The sequence below is a fragment of the Saccopteryx leptura genome, chromosome 7 (assembly GCF_036850995.1).
Source record: "Saccopteryx leptura isolate mSacLep1 chromosome 7, mSacLep1_pri_phased_curated, whole genome shotgun sequence".
Classification (NCBI taxonomy): domain Eukaryota; kingdom Metazoa; phylum Chordata; class Mammalia; order Chiroptera; family Emballonuridae; genus Saccopteryx; species Saccopteryx leptura.
In genome coordinates, this window is record NC_089509.1 from 40122988 (window position 1) to 40142961 (window position 19974).

The 19974-nt window shown below is 32.8% G+C and overlaps 1 protein-coding gene across 2 annotated transcripts in view; it reads left to right on the top strand.

The window, feature by feature from the left end:
• Nucleotides 1-19478, top strand: part of KCNJ3 (potassium inwardly rectifying channel subfamily J member 3) — a 168983-nt gene extending 149505 nt beyond the window's left edge. Inside the window, exon 3 of one of the 2 annotated variants that reach the window (XM_066345027.1) lies at nucleotides 16039-19478. In XM_066345027.1, coding sequence (XP_066201124.1) covers nucleotides 16039-16625 — 587 coding nt within the window. In that variant the 3' untranslated portion in view covers nucleotides 16626-19478. The remainder of the gene's footprint in view (nucleotides 1-16038) is intronic. The other variant, XM_066345028.1, reaches the window with a different exon arrangement.
• Nucleotides 19479-19974: the final 496 nt, after the last annotated feature.

Below are 19974 nucleotides of genomic sequence, written 5' to 3' on the forward strand. Positions count from 1 at the left end.
CTTTTGAGCTTAGCAGAATGGAGAGACAGTTTAGGATGAAGTAATTGTTGTTAGTTTAATGCTTAGACGAAGATGACTATTTTCCTCATGCTACGGCTGCTAGGACTATAAATTGGCAGGCATGAGGGTACAAAACTGGCTGACAAATTTAATCCGAGAGTTCAGAAAACAAAAGGATAAGATTTAACTCACTATTTTTATCTTCCCCTTTTTTTAAGGAAATACAAGTAAAATTTCATGGTATGTTCATCTTCATCATTCTAACAAAAAGAAATTGTTGGGCCTGATCAGGCAGTGGCGCAGTGGATAGAGCATCGGACTGGGATGTGGAGGACCCAGGTTCAAGACCCCGAGGTCACCAGCTTGAGCGCAGGCTCATCTGGTTTGAGCAAAGCTCACCAGCTTGGACCCAAGCTCGCTGACTCTAGCAAGGAGTCACTTGATCTGCTGTAGCCCCCCAGTTAAGACACATATGAGAAAGCAATCAATGAACAACTAAGGTGTCACAACAAAAAAGTGATGATTGATGCATCTTATCTCTCTCCGTTCCTGTCTGTCTGTCCCTATATACTCCTCTTTCTGACTCAAAAGAAATTGTTGGTTGCCAGTCTTTCTCAACCTTCTAAATCCAATCAGTTTTCAAGTCTAGTTAAATTTGCCTCTTAAATAAATATTTTTTGATGTGTCTTCACAGCCACTTGTTTGGTCATTGTCTTTTACCACAGCTTCCTGACTGCTGTACTTGCTTCAGTCTTGTGGTGATCATATTTTTTTCTCTACAGAACAGTCAAGGTAATTTCTTCAAAATACTATCAGACAGTGTCACAGCCTGTGATGAAGCACATCAGTAACCCCCCTCTGAGTGGAGTAGCACATTCTTTTCAGGTGATAAGTTCAATTTTCCTTCAGTGTACAACACCAAATACTCCCTGTCTGATAGTGGGTTTTAGCATTCCAAGGAAATGGATAAAAGGTAACCTTTCACTATAGAAGTAGTTTTGTACAGTGGTTGAGTGTCCACCTTGAGTTTAGAAGTCCTGAATTTGATTTATAGTCTGGGCACACAGGAGAAGTGACCATCTGCTTCTCCACTCTGCCCTCTCTTCTCATCTTGAAGCCATGGGTTGAATGGTTTGAGCAAGTTGGCTCTGGGGGCTGAGGATGGAACATGACCTCACCTCAGATGCTAAAGTAACTTGGTTGCCAAGCAACAGAGCAGTGGCCCCAGATGGGCATAGAATTGCCATGGAGGGGACTTGCCAGGTGGATTCCAGGTGGGGCACATGCAGGAATCTGTCTCTCTGCCTCCCTACCTCTCACTTAAAAAAAAAACACAAAAAACTAATAGTTTTGTAAAATAAGTACTTGGTCCCTGAATGTAAATATTAGACACCATTTATCCAGTCTTCCAATGAAAAAGAAGAATAATTGTGAGGAAGGTTTCTTAGCCAAGATAATTGCAAGGTGTGTGAGAGGCTGTTTTTTGGACCCGCTGTGGGGTAGTGGAGCATGATAACAGTTTAAGAAACAGTGTTCAATAGTCAATTTCTATGGATGGGATGTGGACTTCAGGGGAAATAAGGAATGTCTATAAAAGGTATACAATGTATAATCTCTTTCTAAAGTTAATCAATATCAAAGACAGCTGAATTATGAAATCTCACCAAGGTAATAACACATCTTTTTAACTGTGCCTACAGTCTAAGTTGTGAACCTTCCTTTGATCACATGTTACTGCACTCTGAAGGAGCAAATCTAAGTAGAGTTGAATGACTCCATAATTTAGAGAGTTCTCTTTAACAAAAAACAAACAAAAAGAACTACAATATTATGAAATTAAATTATGAAAACAAAAACACCTCTGCTAGTGAAAGCCCTTGAAGCTTAATTTTCATAAGTATCATGTTAAATCTACATCTGGAAAACTATAGTTTTGAACGTGTACTTTCTGTTGCTCTTCATGTAATTTCCCTTCTTTTATGATGATAAGAACATTAGTCCATTAAGATACTAACATGTGCTCATAATTGTCTATCCTAGACTTAAATCTTATATAATAGTATTTATTGTAAACTCTACTTTTTCCACCATTTGTTAGATAAGTATGCATTTAAAGAATTGATCTCCAAAGAAAGATTAAGAAAACAACATATTACTTGAGAAAAGAAGCAGATTAAAAAGAGCTGAACGATTTCAGCATTAGAGGAAATAGATGATTTTAAATTACAGAGAGGAATTTTCTTTATATTTTTAAAGAAGTATTACATAATTATGTATTTATGGAAACTTTGACATTAGACTTAGGTTTTGGAAATTAGCTTAGACTACATAGAAAATATATGTATTTCTTGCCTCCATTCATTTAATGGAAATAAAATAAAGGCACAGCAAACAGATGTACCTATTTGTGCCAGAGACAGATTAAGGTCAGTAAAGGCCACAGGTGCAGAGGAAAATATTGGGCCCCTCACATTAGAAAAGAGTGTAAAGTTGGGGTTTTGCTGGGCCTTTCAGAAGGAGGGTCCCAGGATGCGCACCTGATGCGCCCACCGTTAAATCTGTCTCTGATTTGCACTTATGTGAATAGACTATATATTGTCTAACGTGATGACAGGGTGTTTAGAATATATAAATTTAAGAACAACAAAGCAGGGTGATGTTTAAAAACAATAAAATATGATGACTTCTCATTTCACCCTTAAAAGTAGTTTTCTTAAAAAATAATTTTTTAAAGTTTTAAAACCTTGATTTATGGCTTTATGCACTATAATAATCAAAATTTAGAAATTGTTGGTGAAGAAAACATATTTGGTGGTAAATCTATATATCAGTAGTTTTTTTTTCACTGTACACATTGGTGTTTATTGTTCTACTTTTACAGTATAGTAGAATGCTCAAAATCTATGTAGCTTGTAAGTATGATAAAGGACTCGTGAGATGCTGAATAATTAACTCCTAAGACAGAAGCAACCTGCTCTATCACTTACCAGCTCTGAGACCTTGAGCACATTATTTAACTTCTATTAGGGAACTGGCATTTTTGTTTATATTTAAATTTTTTAAAATTTATAGTTGTTTGTCAATAATATTTATTTTAGAGTGCACAGTAAAATTGAACAGAAAATACAGGGTTCCTATACATCCCCTTCTCCCCATGAATAGCCCCCCCCCACACACACACAAACAACCTTGTTCACCATGAATGTCAAGCCCCAGGGTGATGCTTTTGTTATAATCAATGAGCCAACAAGTGCACATAATTATCAACCTATGAACGTAGATTACACTAGGTTCATTCTCTAAATTGGGCGTCCTCAGGCTTAAAAAATGTGTAATGACATGTATCCACTGTTAAAGTATCACACAAAATAGTTTCACTCTAAAAATACCACATACCACCTATTTATTCCCAAACGCTGGTAATCACTGATCTTTTTAATCTTCATCTTTGCCTTTTCTGGAATGTCACATAGTTGAAATCATGCAGTCTGTAACTTTTTCAGATTTGTTTCTTTTACTTAGTAATATGCATTTAAGATTACTTCATATATTTTTATGGCTCAATAGCTCACTCATTGAACAACATTCCAGTTATTGTGTTGATATACAATATTGTATTGATATACAATATACATGTATTGATATATGTCAGTTTGTTTCTCCATTGAACCATTGAAGAACACATGGGTTGCTTCCACTTGTGTTTAAATTTTTTATGTAGACATAAATTTTTCAACTAATTTGGGTAAATTCCAAAGAGCCCAGTTGCTGGATCATATGGTAATAGCATATTTAGTTTTGTAAGAAACCACTAAACTGTCTTCCAAAGTGGCTGTACCATTTTGCATTTGTACCAACTATGAATGAGAGTTCCTATTCTTCCACATCTTCATCAGCATTTGTTGTTACCAGTGTTCCAGATTAATGGTATCTTATGTTTTCATTTTCAATTCTCTGATGATATATGTGAAGCATCTTTTCATTTGATTAATTGCAATTTGTACATCTTTGACAAAGTTTCTATTCAGACCTTTTGCTCATTTTTTAGGTACAAATATATCATCTGAAAAAGAAGATAGTAACTATTCCACAGGAATTTTGAAAACAAAATAGTTTATTTAAATATTTTAACAGAGACTCTAGAACACATGTGCAATTTATACTAAATGATACTACTGCTTTGGATTAGCTATATTACTTTATAATACTATATCTGAAACAAAACTTACTTCTCATCATTTCTGCCAATTAGCTTCCATTCCCATTTTATAAAAAAATCATTACTTCAAATAATTTTCCTTTTTATTTCACTAAAAATATTACTTTTGACTCATCCCCTAAATGCAAATTTCTGTTATTTCTTTCTGCAAAAATTTTAGTTAAATAAAGACATGAATTAGTGAGTGAATTAGTCTCAAAATAATTTTGGATGCTTTTATGTCACTATATGGAAAAAAGGATTTAATCAAACACAGTTTGTATATTTTTATGTCAATCAAATGAAATATTACTATGTTAACTTTTGGAGTGTTTATCAGCCAGAGTAAAATATATATTATATCTTGAAATAAAATGACTGCATAACATTAAGCTACTTTCTAGTCTTTATTGTTCAAAAAGTCTATTAAAATTGGTAGAGTAAATAAAATGTATCTGATTATGAACAACACAAAAATTGATGTTTGTGGATATGTATGGCCACAAATGAGTCTGTTCTATACCAGGTATAAATTCTGTCTTACAATTCTTAAGTGGACATCTGGCTGGAAGGTTTGATTTTTTATATTTCAAATGGATTAACTCACTTGCCTTTTTTCCTTTTTTTCTCCCTTCCTTGTTTAGACCTTGGCTGTATTTTTTTGTAATTAAATAAGCCTTTGAATATTAAGCAGTCTTATGTATTTTATATCAGCATCATCTATATGTTATAAATAATTATTTTCATAAAGAACATAACATTCTGCAAAGATATATATGATAAAAGTTCCCCAGAAGTTCGGAGACTAGTTCAGAATTTTACTCTTAGACCTTGGCTCTCTGCATTAACAGAATATTTCTTGACAGATCATGTATCATTTAAACCTGAGGAGAAAATCTAGGCTGTTTTAGGAGTGGAGTTATAGTTTAGCAAGAATTTACAGAGTTTTACAATCATTTGCTTTTAGCAAGTGTCAAATTTAAGGAATTTACTGTTTGCAGTTCAAGTGTAATTTTCCCCAACATTTTCATATCTTTGACTTCTTTTTTCCTTTAAATGATTTTTTAATTGAAATAAATTAAAATACTATCTAAAGAGATGAAAATTATGTAACTTGGAAAACTCTTAGTAGTTTGACTTTTAAATACATATTTATATCATGGCGGAAAATTTAATTCTTCCATAAGACTTGTATAAACATGTTCAAACCAATTATTTTTCTTTTTTAAAATAGAAGTACTAAAATATCTTATATTTGTGATTATTGCTGTGAGGTGTCATTTCCACACCTAAAATAAAATACACTCAGTAATAGTTCCCATATAATTATAAGGACTTTACTTTTCATTTACACTCTATAAATAACATAGCAAAATTAGAAGTGAAATTCTCTGACCTTTTACTGCAAAGCGTAGAACTGGAACAACTGCTGAATTGCAAATATTTATTCAGGCTCTGTTCTAAGCCTGCAGGCAAACAGAATGTATTTGAATTTCTGCCAAAAAAAGATGTTAAAAAAAAAGCTATAGCTTGTGATTAAAAAGATATAGTAGCCTATATAAAAGTAAGCTTCATAAATTAGGTGAAAAAAAGTTTTAAATTTTCAGGTTAAAAATTGGCCTACTACATTTTATAAGGTGATCAGGTATAGTTGCAATAAAGATAGAAATTTCCCCAAACTTTATATTTAACTAGATCGCAAGTATGCAAGTATATCATAATATTTAATTAATTTAGTTATGTTGCTTAATATTTCATTGCAAGATAAATCTAATCTCTCCAGTAAATGTATGTAGACAAAGCATTGGTATATAATTTCACAAAAGTAACATTATAAACTAACTGATTATCTTTGAATACAATTTATCAGCAAATGTGTCTTTTTGTAAAAGGGTCATTTGTATTTTATAGCGTGATTATATATAATTTACTTTGATAATCCATCCCAACTTCACTAATCAGTATAAGCTTTTAGTATAAATATTTCAAAACCAGTTTTGGAGTTCATGAGTTGAACTGATTAAGAGATCCTCACTTTAAAAGCATAGAAAATAATCAAAATGGACATATTACAAATACTTATATCCCTTGTCAGTGACAATCACTCCTAGTGGTGAATAGATTACTAATGTGTATAGAAGTTGACTTCTCTTGCACAGATATTTTTAACATTTCCATTCTTCCTCCTCCTTCATTTCTCCTACCATCTCTCCTCAAGAATTCATTGAGAATATAATACCTGTCACAATGTTGGATACTAGAGATGCCAAGGTGGATAAGTGTTCTCTTAAGAGTTTTGTTCTTTAACTGCAACGAATGAGCAAATAGAAACTGTGCTCTAAACTCAGGTATAACTGGTTGTACCTTTGTACAACAGAATGTCTGTAAATGTCTTTCTCCACCTCAGAATGTGTTTTTCTTACATTGTGGATATGGACTGTGTGTCTGTGGCTGTTAGTCATTTGCAAGACTAAGTTTAAACATGAATTTGAGAGGGTTCATCCTTGTTTCTGTTGCCATAGCACCTTATAATTTAGAACCTAGAAGAGTGCCCGGAAGAATGAAGATGTTTCATGAATTAGTAAATGTTAAGTATTATTTCTCATTGAATTTAATTATGTGTGTCTCTGAGTACAGTACTTAGACAATGGGGAATGTGCGTGTGTCTATGCATGCACATGTGTGTGCATGACAATATGATGTATTTAAAAGTCCATAAATTAAAATATAAAAAGAAAGAGCTTCATAGTATTAATGGTTTGTGATCTGAACTTTGAACATGAGGAATTATGTCAACAGGTAGAGAGATGTAAGAGGGTATCTCAAGCAGTCACAACTTCAAGGACCTAGAAACGTGCATAGGAAAGAATAATTACTAATGGGAAAGTTGTCCATTCAAGAAAATAAGACAGAATAGTATAGAGGTCAACAAAGCTGGCTTTGGAATTAGAAAACTTGAGTTTATATCTTGACTACAGCATCTTTTGTAATATTATGTTGAACAAGATATTTTCCTCTTGATATATCAGTAGTATTATCATATATATATACTAGAAAGCCTGGTGGTCATACTAAATGATCGCTGTTCTAGATATTATAAATTGAAATTAAAATGATTTATGCAAAGGTGTCTGCTAATTCAAACTGAATTACCCAGGGCAGGCAGCAAGGACGCCCCTTTGCTTACTGCCCCACGGGGTTTCCCCCTTCTACTTGCTTAATTGCTTAAAGTAGAGTGCAATGAAGGAAACCACTGGTGGTACATTTCTTAAGAGCCACCGCTAGCTCAATAAATAAAGGTGATTTAAATAATAAAATGTTAATTCACATGTCAAAGATCTCTTTGTACACAACATTTCTTGTGTAGATCTTTCCATCATTTTTAAGCTCGCCTTGCAGAGGACCATCAATTATTTTTAATTTTACATCCGTTCTTTCACAAACTCTTGAACAGGCAACATAAAGTTGACCGTGTCCAAATGCAGGCTCAGGTAAAAAAATGCCAACACGCTTAAGCGTTTGGCCCTGAGACTTATTGATGGTCATAGTAAAGGCAAGTTTTACAGGAAATCGTCTACTTCTCAATTGAAACAGCAACCCTGTTTGAGATGGAGCCAAATCAATTCTTGGAATGACATGTATTTCACCTTTAGAGGAGCCAAAGACTTAGCTATTATGACATTATTTTTCAATTGGAGAACCTCTAGTCTTGTACCATTGCAAAGACCCCTTCTGGTGTTAAGACTTCTTAACAGCATAATAATTGCTCCAATCTTTAACCTCAATTTGTGAGGTGGCATGCCAGAAGGTGGGGCTATTTGAATGCCATGGCAACTTCACCCCATTGGCTAGTACAGTTACGCAAGCAACCAATAAGCTATCAGCGACAAACAGACGCTTAAGCCGCATATAATAAAGATTATACACTTCTTAGAGTGATAGAGAATTGGATGATAATATATATAACAGAAAGCAGAATCTGGCATGTATTGCTGTAGTTATTGTTAATGTTTTTTTTAGAGATAAAACTGTAATAGTAACTTAAAGCTAAATTTTGAAGGAACTATAAAGGCATACTAGTAATTTGGGTGTTTGTTGTTTATTTGTTGTTTAAATTTATCTATTTATTTTGTTTAAATACCACACAGAAGGTCCCACCTTCTAATGCTATCATATTAGGGGTTAGGATTTCAACCTGTGAATTTCAACCTATTTCAACTATAATACAACAAAAAAATTGTTCTGAATTTATATTTTAAATCAAAGTTTTGAGAGTATCTTTTAAAAGCAGGAATTAATCTAAGCATTTAATTATTGTATTTGATACATAACATTTTTTAAAAGTTGACATGTGTGTTATTGCTTCAGACACTATTTCAAAAGGTTTTCTTCTCTATGACTAGGAATCATGTTCACCAAAATAATTAAATTCCAGTGTTATCTGAAAGATGTTCTATTTTATTTGAAGCTAGAAATTTTTTATATTTTCTCTTTGAAAAATATCTTTGCAATGTCAGTGTTATAATATGAGGTATTCTCAAACAGTATTTGGATTACATTATACCTATGTTATTAAGAGATTTTGGATGCTAAAAATCATTTTTTTATAGGAGAAAACAATAGCATAAATGAATTTAGGTTGCTATTGTTTTGGTTCTGTAATTGACAGTGCAGGGAAACATGTTTAAGTAGATACCATGAAGGGAAAGATAAAGAGATGTGCTAAGAATGAAACATTTCCATTGTTGGGTTAGGGAACGATAATCAGTTGAAAGGGTACTGGGAAAATTCTGTCATACTTCTATTCTGTATAAAGTCAGAGCGGAGAGCTGAAGGTCATGCAGCAGAAGTTAACTGTATTTTGAGGGAAGTGGTTGCTACTGTAAAGCTAGCCATATTGGTGCAGGGCAGATCAAGTTGACCAAGTTAGAATTGACTCAGTTCATAATGTGTTTATCGATAGGCCTTTCTTCAGTCTATAGATGTTATGGCCTATATCAATTAATAGAACTTATCAAACTGAAAAGTATTTTATTTGCTTTAAGTTGATTCTAAGAAATAAATTACTCTCTAAAGAATTGAAATATATCTAAGATGAACTTTAATTAATTGGAACCCCGATAATAATAATGGTTGATAATAGCTACCAATTATTACTTATTGTTTTACTAGATAGTATGGTAATATCATTAAATACATTTTTAACTGTAATAACCCTATAAATTACATATTATTATCCCTTATTTCTGTCCATATTTTATCTGTCAAGGTTCAGATAACTTAAATAATAAGCCCAAAGGTCTATGAAAACTCTATGATTAAAATAGCAATAATTTCAAGTTTATATTCAAAGTCCATGTTCTTTTGCTTAATATTACCCCGAGGCCCTCAAATATATTTTTAGCAGTATAACCATGAATTCCCTATCATATTTTCAATCTGCTATTGACCTTAATATCACCTGCACTTATATTCATTTTTTAGGAGTCTAACATGTTCTAGGGATTATGGTTAAAAATCTGCTTTCCTTTCCTTTGTTCTTCTGAGAACTAAGAAACTGAAAGTATTCTACTTAAAATATCTGTTACTAAGTCTTTTATTGATATTTTATTTTTAACATATAATTAGGTTTTGCTTCTTGACTGTATTTTGTTATTAATTTTTTGAATTTTTTTGACCTAGCTTAAGCAATAATGGCAAACTGATATATGAGAACGCATTGAAAGACCAAGTGCTTGTAAATAATAGATGATAATACTGGGTTGACTACATGCCAGAAACCTATACTCCTCTCTAAAAGTCTATTTGAACAGAATGTATTGAGATTTAAAGTGATTCCACCTATTTGTATACTGAAGTTTCTGGGAAGAATTTGTATAGGTTGCAAGGCTGTTTGCTCCTCTATATCCTAGAGGAGCTTGATGCCACAACCTTAAAAGTATTGTGGAGAACATAGTGTCTTTATGTCTTATAAACAAGAGTAAAACAAAAAATAAGCATCATATTCTCAAAAAGTTTATACTTTAAATTAGGGTTCAGTTCTGTTCAACACAGTAGAGACCATGCAGAGAATGCCAAGTAAACCTTTATAGTTGTTTTATCTTGGTGGGGCATGAAATTTTGGAAGTACATTGGGAAAGAAACAGCTACAGACCTTATTCAGTAATCCTGAGAGTAATACATAGAGCAGTCTAGAAAATTACTTTGTAATATAGCGCATGCATATTAAGCTATTAGTCAATTCAGTTATAAAAACCACTGCCCGTTTGAAGAAAAAATAGACAAAGAGGAAAATTTAAGGAATAAAAGAATATATTATTTGGCTGAATTTTGCAGTTATGTGTGTGAATGTGAGTGTGTGTATAATAAAATTTGTAGAATAGTAATATAGCCTGCCCATAATTCTCTTCTGGGTGAAAATGACCAATACTTATTGTGCATGCAATTTATATATATTAATTAATTTGATCCAATCCTCACAATATCTTTGTGAAACCAGTGGCATCAGGCTTTAATTTACAGAGTTGTGCTTAGAAAGACACTTGCACATAGTAAGCCCTATAGCAATATAATGTATTATTATTACATGACTTAATTAAAGATTTGCTCCCTCCTCCTTTCATTTAGTTCACACATGATAAACACAACCATTATAAGAGAATTCTCTTCCCAACCCCTCTGGCCTCTACCCCAGTCTCCCTCCTTCTCCCCACACCCAATCTCTCTCTCACTTTGTAACCTGTATAGTAAGGTTAAGATAAAGCCTTCTCTATGCAGAAGTTATTGGTTTTTTGATAGTTTCTGTGTCACAACATTCAGACATTTCCCTGGGTCTGGTTATATTGTATTTAACCATCTCCTAGTCAACTCATGTAGGTAACATATGTGCCATCCCTGACCAGGATAGACTAAGTTAGAAGTATTCTGAAAGGTTAGTTAAGGACTTGTCAAATAATAATTTGCTTTGTCATGTTCACTTGAAAAGCTTTCAGGCCTTTTATTTGAATGAACATTCAATTCAGTTAAAGAGAGGAGCATAATAGCATGGTATAAAGGCAGAATCAGGAAAGGGAGAAGTCAGCAATGAAAAGTTAGGCTACATTTCTTCTGGGTTTTTTTTTAGATTGACACACTGATGCTGGAATAAATTAGATTAAACAATAATATATAGCCATTTTACCCATGAATCAGTGCATAGAATAAATTTTTTTTCAGAAAATGTTTTTCATCTAAGGATTCAAAAGTCCTAGCTATTTCCAGTAGCAACATCTGTTGCTTTGCCAGTTTCCACAGAGATGAGCTCGTGTTGATTTTCATCACATTTGTTCAAGTCTGGAATCTGGTTAAAACATGCCAATTGCATTGCCAGTTAAGAGATGCAATCTATATAGTACACTTTGAATAATGCTATTTACCTGCATTTATTTTGATTCTGATGGCATCTGCAATTATAAATTCAAGCATGGATTATTTTAAAATAATTGGGATTAGAGTAAGAAATATAAAATAACACATTCGAGATGGAAGAACACTATGATACATACATGTTCTTAGAAGACAGAATTATATTTATTTTAAATCTTAAATTAAATGTGTATTTTATTTTTTAACACCATTTTGGGATAATATTTGTAAAGAGAAGTAGTTTCTCAATTACATGTTATGTTAAGACATTGTCTAAACTGTAGTCTGACCATCATAGACATTTTCCTGGTTTTCTAGTTTCTAATGCTTTTATATCATTATCCATGAGTTGATTGCACATTAATATTCTGAGGTGAAACCATGTATATAGTAACTATGATTTTATTAAAGTTGAAATGTCTGATATTTGTGTAACTACACCTAATAAAAGTGTAAAGGGAACAGCAGAAGAACAAACAAAAGTTCAAGTTCTGGCAAATATTCTTAGTATAATTGCCAAAATATTCTAATGGATTCAGTCACTGAGCTTGCTGCAGACCTTTTTAATATACCCAACATGCCACACTTAATCTCTCCTGCTATTAGAGATAACTGGGGTGGAAAATATTGAGAAACCCTAAATGTTGGTAATAGAAGTAATGTATTGTTTTCTATATTTTAAAATATGTTGAATGTTTAATTGACCATTTTAAAAAAGAGAATTGCTATCTGATATCTAGTGATTTTTAAATTTAATTTTCTCATATGGGACAAATGACTGATGAATCAGAATTCTTCCCTTATATTATTTCAATATCACTAATTTCCAGGAAGAACAAGAATTGCAAGTGATCACTACAGAATGATAAAAAATAGCATTGCCTAAAACCAAGCACTGTTCTGTGCACTTTACTTATCCCAAGTTCTCAACAGCATTGGAAGGGAGGGTATTGCTATCTCTTCTTTGTAAGAGATAAAACTGGATCCCAGAGCTTTAGGTGATTTTCACGTGCTATTTAGCAGTGGAATTGACAGTCAAGTTTACATACTTTTGAATTATATAAAGATGTTGCCTCACAAGTTGTAGTTTGGAACGGAAGGAAGTAGAACTAATTTCATATAGTAGAATAAAATCTCTACCTTACCTTTCAGACAAAAACATCCACTGATATTTGAGTAACAATGCCAATGGGTATTTTTATGTGAATAAACATTTGTAATAACCTGCTTTCATTGTAGATGTCACTGTACTTTAAATGCCATAATAATTTAGTAAGTTTTTATTTTCCACTCCTCTGTGTTATGTTATAATGGCAAATAATGGGATCAGAATTATGATTTTTAATTTCATATTTTTTTCTTTATGTGAACAAAATGTCATTACAATTAAATGGGTTAAGATGGCAATAGTATTCACTTTGTTTCAATGTTTATTCTATTGTTAGAAATAATTGAACAAACTCATAATCTAAACTTAGTTCAACTCAATATATACAAGAAATAATTATATATACTTAGTCATCACTTTTAGAGATAAAGGATAATTCTCAATTAAACAAATAAAGGATATTTTGGTTTATTATTTTATATCTTAATTGATAGAAACTTAAACATTTGTTCTTTATTTAGGTGTTTTGTTGGATATTTAAAATTCTCAAAATAAAATCTAGTAAATATATCAGGAAATATATTTTTTATTTTTTCTGAATAAGTGATTTGTATTTTTTTTCTTATAAACTAGGTTGAGATTAGAAAATGGTTTGAGGGCCCTGGCCGGTTGGATCAGCGGTATAGCGTCGGCCTGGCGTGCAGGAGTCCCGGGTTCGATTCCCGGCCAGGGCACACAGGAGAGGCGCCCATCTGCTTCTCCACCCCTCCCCCTCTCCTTCCTCTCCGTCTCTCTCTTCCCCTCCCGCAGCCGAGGCTCCATTGGAGCAAAGATGGCCCGGGCGCTGGGGATGGCTCTGTGGCCTCTGCCTCAGGTGCTAGAATGGCTCTGGATGCAACAGAGTGACGCCCCAGAGGGGCAGAACATTGCCCCCTGGTGGGCATGCCGGGTGGATCCTGGTCGCGCGCATGCGGGAGTCTGTCTGACTGCCTCCCCATTTCCAGCTTCGGAAAAATGAAAAAAAAAAAAAATGGTTTGAAGTTACAGAACATTACAGTGTGTATGTCTAAAAAAATTACAAAGTACTTCTTAAACTAATATTGTTATATTCATATATAAATATTTGGGGGGCTATTCCTGATATATTATTGATTATCTAGATCAGTGGTAATCAACCTGGTCCCTACTGCCCAGTAGTGGGCATTCCAGCTTTCATGGTGGGCGGTAGTGGAGCAACCAAAGTATAAATAAAAAGATTTAACTATAGTAAGTTGTTTTATAAAGATTTATTCTGCCAAACTTAGCAAACATCTGACATAAAGTAAATTGGTAAGTAATTATTATTATATGCTTTAACTTGCTGTAACTCTGCTTTATAAATTTTATAAAGTAAAGTTACTTCCCTACTTTATAAATCACCATTACTGTGGATCCGGTGGGTGGTTAGAAAATTTTACTACTAACAGAGATACAAAAGTGGGCAGTAGGTATAAAAAGGTTGACTACCCCTGATCTAGATCCTGATATAATATTGATTATCTAGACTGATAATTTCATCACTATCAGATTCCACTGTGACACTTAAATTGATAGATTGTTTAGAATTGGGTTCTTAACAAAAAAAGAGACATGGCAAAATAAAAAGAAACAGCAAAAAACCCCAGAAATTAGAACAATACTGACATCTTTTTTTTTTCTACAGCTTCCTAGATCTATTTCCAAGAAAGGTCAAGAGATTTAATCTCTTTGTGCACTATATTTCTTATTTTAAAAATGTACATAAGAATATTTTCATATCAGAATGATATTGTGGATTTGAATAACGTAGAGAGAATACATAACACAGTATTTGAGAATACATAACACAGTACTTGATTTTCTACATAAGTTTCTTTAAAAACTTTCTGGAAAAAAGACAGTACTATAAGTGGCAACAACTTTTTCCTTGGTGGTATATATAACTGATAATAATATAAGACAAGATTTTGGAAAGAATCAATGAAAAATCTATCTTTAATATGGGTCTTAAATTATGCATTTTATTCTAAGTATTGTAGATGTAATTATTAATTGGAGGAAAAAGATAAAATATCTTTTTATCTTAACTAGTCCAGACTTAAACACAGTGGAAATTATTTATAAAGCTACAGAGGGAGTATTGAAATGAAGAAAGACTGTCATTGTTTAAATTACATTTAGTTATTGAAGAGATACATTTTTAAAAAAAATTCTTCTATCAGTGCAATAACCTCTAATGGAAGTCTGAAAATAAAGGTAGAGAAAAGTAGTGAATTTTGCAACTTAAAGAAATTGTGTCTTTTTATTAAGACTGAAATGTGATATATGGTTTTAATTTATTCATAGACTTTCAGTCTTCACACAATGAATATTAAGAGGTTGATTGTTATAATAGTAACTCAGTCTAACTATATGATTTATGAAGAGAACACAATTGAGTAAATCAGACTAGCAGGAGGTAAATATTCTAGCAATAGAATAAATAAATACCAAAATTTGACATTTGACATCCAGCATCAATTCAGAGATTCTCACAGCAGGAATAGAACTTAAAACATCACATGGCCCAGATTAATGATTTTAAGCATATAGATTTCTTAACCTTGAGCAAAGTTTATTATGGCCTTAAAGGTCCAGAAGAACGGAACCACCACAATGGCTTCCCATTATCCAACATAGCAATATTTTCAACTTTTATATAGTTAGCAAATACTCGGGTTAGTTTAATTGCTGTCATTTATTAGAGAAAACTGTGTAGACATTATACAACACATTTTACATTTCTGTACATGTTATTATATATCATACTTACAGCAGTTTTGTGGCACAGGTGTTATTTTCCATGCTTTACTTTACTGAATAGGAAAGTGATGTTCTGTTAAGTATCTTTTCTAAGTTTACACAGTGGTAATATTTGGATTCAAAGACAGGTGTGTTTCATATATCACATTGCCTCTTGAATGATGGAAAATGATTATCTGATTTCTCCTCTTATTTCCTTATATAGACACATGTGTTATTTTTACTCAATGCCTTTTTATTTTGGTTTATGGTAAATAAAAATTAATTATGCTTTTGATGTACTACACTCTAAATATGAAAGTAATAGTGTCCCATGTTTTTCATGGGAAGAAGTATATATCCCTTTAAGCTGGCAACTCAGAAAAAATTTTAATATATTTTTTTACTCATTTTACTCAGATCAGCCCATAGCTTAAAGAAGAAAGCTAGATAAATTCTTTAGTGCAAATAGCTTTACTTGTGCTTCCATTATGCCTAATTTATCAAGGATTTTCTTTTTTGCTTGTAGGAATGACTTGTCAAGCTCGAACATCATACACTGAAGATGAAGTTCTTTGGGGTCATCGTTTCTTTCCTGTAATTTCCTTAGAAGAAGGATTTTTTAAAGTTGATTATTCCCAGTTTCATGCAACATTTGAAGTCCCCACTCCACCTTACAGTGTGAAAGAACAGGAGGAAATGCTTCTTATGTCATCCCCCTTAATAGCACCAGCCATAACTAACAGCAAAGAAAGACATAATTCTGTGGAATGCTTAGATGGACTAGAAGACATTAGTACAAAACTTCCATCAAAGCTACAGAAAATTACCGGAAGAGAAGACTTTCCCAAAAAACTTTTGAGGATGAGTTCTACAACTTCAGAAAAAGCCTACAGCTTGGGAGATTTGCCCATGAAACTTCAACGAATAAGTTCAGTTCCCGGCAACTCAGAAGAAAAACTGATATCTAAAACCACCAAGATGTTGTCTGATCCCATGAGCCAGTCAGTGGCTGATTTGCCACCAAAGCTTCAAAAGATGGCCGGGGGAGCAGCAAGGATGGAAGGAAATCTTCCAGCCAAGTTAAGAAAAATGAACTCTGATCGATTTACATAACAAATACCCCCTTAGGCATTATGTACTGTTTTATTTAGTAATAATCTCATATTTGGCTGATGAGGTAATCCTCTCTAAGGAATCTGAAAGGTACATTTCCTCCCAGTCAGATATGCTTATTTGAGAAACCTTAATTTTCAAGTATTGCTAATTGTGCAGAAAGAAAAATTTGTAAAGGGAGGACATCACAAGAAAATTCTTATTAATGGGCATGTATTATCACATCATGCATGCAATAATGTGCAATTTTTGCATTTAGTTTTATGGCATGATTTATATATGGTATATTTATATTGTATATTCTGGAAAAAACCATATATATATTTAAAGAAGTACTTTCCATGACATTTCTAACATATGTATTAAGCCAAACATGAATGGATACCTTTCAGGGTGATAAACCTATATATATATAAATATATGTATATGTATAGTATATATGGATATATACATATACACATATATATGAACACACACACATGCATACATACATATATATCTGATAAAATTGTGATGTTTTGTTCAAAGTTGTAGTTCTTGTGCATGTTTAATTTATTAGGCTAGGAAGGCTACTGGCATTATTAATACCAAATATTTTAGCCTTAAATTATTTGTCATTTTAAAATCTGATTTAATGTTTTCTGCTGTTTAAGGTCCTGGGAGGTTTTCAATTGTACCTTATATGAAGGAGTCACACAAGTCTGTGTTATTTATGGCCCTGCAAAAATATAAACATTATATAACTTGTAAATTTTAGAGCATATCAATATGCTAAACATTTTTACAATTTTTAAAACTTGCTAGTCCTGGGGGGGAAATAAACATAGAGTAATTTGAGAATTGGTCCTCTCCTTGGCTAATTAAAATTGGAAACCTGTTTTGTATATGATCTAACACGAATATGAGCTCTGAACAAATGCTGACTCATTGTGATAGTGGCTAGCCAAGTTTATTGAACATACCAGAATCTGTGTAAAATTGCATAATTAATGATCCCTGTTTCAAATGAAGTTAGTTTTCACTTTGTTTCTGAAACTTTTGTTATTTTAAAAAACAATAACTTATCCTTGAGGAGACATAACAGTATACTGACACAAATGATAAATATTTCTGCTTTAAATATGTATGTCTTTGGAGTCTTTTTACTTTTTAGAGCTTTTTTAAATTTTATTTTTTGCTTACATTTTGCATTCAACACTTATTTTGTATTAGTTTTAGATGTACAGCACAGCAGATAGACATTTATACAAGTTACAGAGTGTTCCCGCCAAGTCTCATTTATTATGCCTTCCTTTTGTTTGTGGCATTTGCTGTAATACAGCAGACTTTATTTTCTCACCTGGGGAACCTATCCCATCCCACACCTGTCACTTAGTTCAGGAGGAATGTTTTGTATATACTAGAGAGAATTTTAAATTAGATAAATTGAAGATATTTTACCCATCTGGTTTTTGTTTTGTTTTGCTATTATTGTTTGGTTGGTTAAACACTGATTTTTATTGATGTATTGGATCCCTGGCCTCCTAAAATAATTTTAGCAATACTATTTTTTTAACCCTAAGGTTTTATATTATTATTCACTGGGAAATCAAAATTATTGCTCCATAGAACACCTAAAATTAAAGATTTGGAATGCAGAGATCTTTATGAAAATTTACAAGTGCTCCTTATGAGGATATCATGGTTTTCTTATAAAACATTTTTTAATATTACAATGCAAGTATGCCCATAATTACTCTGTTTCTGATCATTAATATGTAAATCTTTAATGGCTTGTTTGGGCACTTATCACTTCCCAGTTTTAGCAATCTTGTGATAATTTCCTTATTGGAGACTTCTATCATCAACAATTCTATCATTGACTACAATAATACCTTCTGGCTACCTCTGTATCAACCAAATTTTGTAGGTGCAAATTTATACCAGGGAATTGTTACTGGCAAAATGATCAACCGTGAGCTTCCCTCCACTGTGAATAGAGCTGGTTGCCGTATCCCTTAAACTCTAAACTTTCCTTTTTGCTGGATGAGGGAAATGAAATAATAGCAGAAAGAAAAGGGAGTCCAGGGGACATAGTATATTTATTGCCAGTGGAAGAAACTGCATAGATCATTTAGTCCAAACACTTAAAACTAAATAGAGCCATAATTAATTTGGAGAGTTATTTTGTCTTTAGTACCAAGGAGAATATGGACCTCCCCCCCCAAAAAAAAACACAACTCTCCAAATGTATTCATTAATTCATTTAACAATTTTTTTTTTTTGCATGTATTGTATGTCCTAGGCATTTCTAGCTCCTGGGGGATTTGGGTATGACTAAGTCAAATGACTTCACTATCCGTTTGAACACTGTGTATCAGTTAGAGTTGGGAGGGGACACTGTGAGACAGACAAAAAGCAAATGAGATGACTTCAGAGTGTCAAAATATTTGGGAAGGATAAAAAGGTAACTTAAAAAATGTCTCGTTGAAATAATAACTGATTAGTTTAGAAGTGACTGGTTTAGGGAGAGGGTTATGATACTTATTTAGAGACCTTGATGATGAGAGAGAAAACTAATATTTGTTGGTGGATGCTATTCCTTTATTTTTAACACATATGTATGGGAAAGGTATGATTTCTGCATGTAATTGCAGTTCAACCCCTATTGCTCAACTGATCATGGGTTCCCATTTACCCATGAGAGTGCCAGTTTTTCTTGTTGTACCTGTGTAATTATTAACATCTCTCCTTTCACTCTTAGAGTGTCTTGGTTTGGATGACACATTATATGGTGACTCTACATTTTTGTTGAAACTAACAAAATTATAAAGTCTAATATATTTGGATAAAATAAAGAATTGATTTTCTTCTCTTTTTGCTGATTATTTTTGACACTGATCATTTCAAACAAAATCATCTCAGTTTCATATATTTCAGCCTGAAGAACTCATTATCAAACTGATTTTGTGTAACATATGTTCAATCTGTACATGACATGTTTTTTCATCAGTGAAAAGTTGTGCATTTTATTGACCAAGTAAAAAATAAAACTCTAGGCCTGACCTGTGGTGGTGCAGTGGATAAAGCGTTGACCTGGAAATGCTGAGGTCGCCGGTTCGAAACCCTGGGCTTGCCTGGTCAAGGCACATATGGGAGTTGATGCTTCCAGCTCCTCCCCCCTATCTCTCTCTCCTCTCTCTGTCTCTCTCTCTCCTCTCTAAAATGAATTTAAAAAATTTTAAAAATAAAAATAAATAAATAAAACTCTAGTATTTCCATTTCATGAAGTTGTAAGAGGTCAAATGAAAAAGAATAAAAGTCAACCTTGGCCAGGAAAATTTTCAGCCTACCTATATGGTGACTATTG